Source organism: Amphimedon queenslandica, unplaced genomic scaffold, assembly GCF_000090795.2.
Source record: "Amphimedon queenslandica unplaced genomic scaffold, v1.1 AMPQUscaffold_8518_Cont19538, whole genome shotgun sequence".
In the NCBI taxonomy this organism is placed as follows: domain Eukaryota; kingdom Metazoa; phylum Porifera; class Demospongiae; order Haplosclerida; family Niphatidae; genus Amphimedon; species Amphimedon queenslandica.
Genome location: NW_003551205.1, coordinates 1 through 2,602, shown reverse-complemented (window position 1 = coordinate 2,602; position 2,602 = coordinate 1). Strand labels below are relative to the sequence as shown.

The 2,602-nt window shown below is 33.6% G+C and overlaps 1 protein-coding gene across 1 annotated transcript; it reads left to right on the top strand.

The window, feature by feature from the left end:
• Positions 1–1,194: 1,194 nt before the first annotated feature.
• On the top strand, positions 1,195–2,397 carry LOC109591287 (uncharacterized; the record flags this gene model as incomplete). The annotated part of the gene is made up of 3 exons (XM_020007049.1): positions 1,195–1,500; positions 1,591–1,714; positions 2,042–2,397. Coding segments are annotated over exons 1-3 (771 nt in total), but the record flags the coding sequence as incomplete, so codon positions are not given.
• Between the last annotated feature and the right edge of the window lie 205 nt (positions 2,398–2,602).

The window sequence follows — 2,602 nt, the reverse complement described above, 5'->3', positions numbered from 1 at the left end:
AGATCATCGTGAGTACAAGAGCTTCCTCTCTGAGATTAATCGATCCAAAGGCTCAGCACAAGAGAACCCTACCTACTTAAAACCAATAATTGAAATTGTAAACCCAGCTTATGGTGTAGCTAGATCTACTTAAATATTAACATCATTGTTATTACACCGCTTTTAGATTGTATTACATACTTAATGCATAATAGAAATATTTCATAGCTGAAATAGTCAATGTTCATGTATAGCTGTCAATCACACTTGGCAATTCATTATTCAGCATGAGGCTCTAGTACAGTACAGACAATAGAAAATCCTTCAACGGATTCAATCTCAATATCTGAGGATGCATACCTTAAAATAACAATTTTAATGTCAGTGTCTACATGTCCATTTTTAGCTTAAAATAAAAAGAATGTCTGATCTTGCATGACAGCATTTTTGCTGTTTTGTCTTTGTACCTATAGTGTACAACGTATTATACTTGGTGTGTCATGTCAATCCTATCAGATACAATTGTTTAAAGTGTGGCAGAAAGGTTTCTTCCATTTTCAAATGTCATTTCCTGCAAAATATGTACAAAGAACATTTATTTACTTGGCTCCATCTCTGCATAAAATGAGTGCTGTACATATTAGATATTTATAGTATATTGTCAAAGATGATTGTAATAGGATATATATGTATTGACTCTGGATGAAGGAGGATTGTGATGAGAATAAGTGTATCGCCTAATTATTTACAAGTTAGCTTCGTCTGTTTCAATAAGCTTATATATGTATTTTTGGTACTTACCTACATGTATTAACAGTTACAAGTACAATGGGGACAACCTACACTTTCCTAAAGCATATTAAACTAGTCTTCACCTACGCAAAGCTGGGCGAGGCCAAAAGTATTACAGCATATAAAGAGTAGTACTATAGATCAGATAGTCATGTGAATACTCTACTAACACTAGAGCAAGACAAACTGAGTGTTATTGCAGAATAAAAAAGTTTTGCAACAAGTTTCTGTTTACTTCCAACAACATTTTAAAGCATAAGGTTCAATAGTAAGAATGTCTTTCTCAACTATACTTCTAAATACATCTAAGACTTCAAAAGTCATTGCAGTCATTTTGAACTGGGTTGAATGACTTGTTTCACTTTCATTGTGCTATCAAAACTATATGCATATAGTGTGATAAGAAGTAAAGCTTACACTGGCATTATTTTAGACAAGATGACAGAGTCAGCTCTTCTCCTTGGATCATGTCTTCTTCTCTTGGTAGTGCAGTCTCTTTCATTGTGTGTCTTGGAGGATGGCAAAAACTCCACTTGCTCTAGTTCATCTTTACTGCTTGTATCTAGGAGCCAAATAAAGGATAACAATGGATACTCACTGATAGTTAACAAGCTACCATATATTGCTACAAATTGCACAAGTACTAATAGCGAAAAGGAATTTAATGCATTTATGGGAGAGAGAGGACTGGAGACTGAGTTCCTTGATAAAGACAACACAACAGTAAAGGTATGCTAGTATCAAACTCATTAAACTCATTAGAACTGATATCCAATAATAGCTAAAATAAATAATGATAAGTGACATGACTTTTTTTAGATAAATATTCTTGGGGATGTTGGCAGTGGTCAACACATAATTTCCATATCACGTTTGATTAATGATTCAAACTGCTGCAAGGTAGAAGCTGTTCTGAATCATGAAATAACAGTGAAAGTCATTGGTTAGCTATGCATGTTCACAAACACATGTACATGCATTAGCCCAATTATACAAATTATAGAAAGAGTTTACTCATCACTGAAATTAAGAGTGAATTAAGCTATAGCCATATACAAGTACATGTATAGCTGGGAATATTTGCGTGACTTTTACTTCATAATTTTTTGTGAACTTAGCAAAATGGAATTTAAGGTAATGAGATGTAAGCAAGCATTTGTTAACTAAAAATCTATTACTGCTTTGCAAAGTTAAATTGTATATAATTATAATTAAATGACAGACCACAAATTATTTAATAATAATCACTGTGTGCAAAATATCATTTTAGATGATCCTTATGCTCATCACCAGAACACTGACCCTCAGACTATACAGTGTACTGTATTGCATTCGGACTTTTCCGACATGTGGACAGAGTTTATGCTAAATGATGCTGTGCTTGGATACTGTGGACACTTTACAAGTCCAGTTGAGCACAAAAATGGAATATCTATTTATTATGATACAACTGAGGGAGTCTGCACTTTAAAAATTGATAAGTTAACAGATGATAATAAAGGGAATTACTCATGCTCAGTGATGGTTCCATACCCTGATGGTAATGGATTCTTAAGATTAAACTCATCATCCATACCCATTAATTGTCCAAAAAATTATGATAAAACTATACTTGCAGCTACTAGAGTACATTATCAATGATCGTACACCATCAATTTTCGGACACTTGTTTTAGGAAAACTATACATTGCCATCTCATGAAACTGCAAAGTATTATAGCAATAGTCATCCTTTATTTGCGTGACAAAACTTGTAGCTCTAGCAAGAGTGCATAGAAAGTTATAAGCTCTCAAAGCGTGGTGTCCGACAATACCAATGATCGGCCAAAATT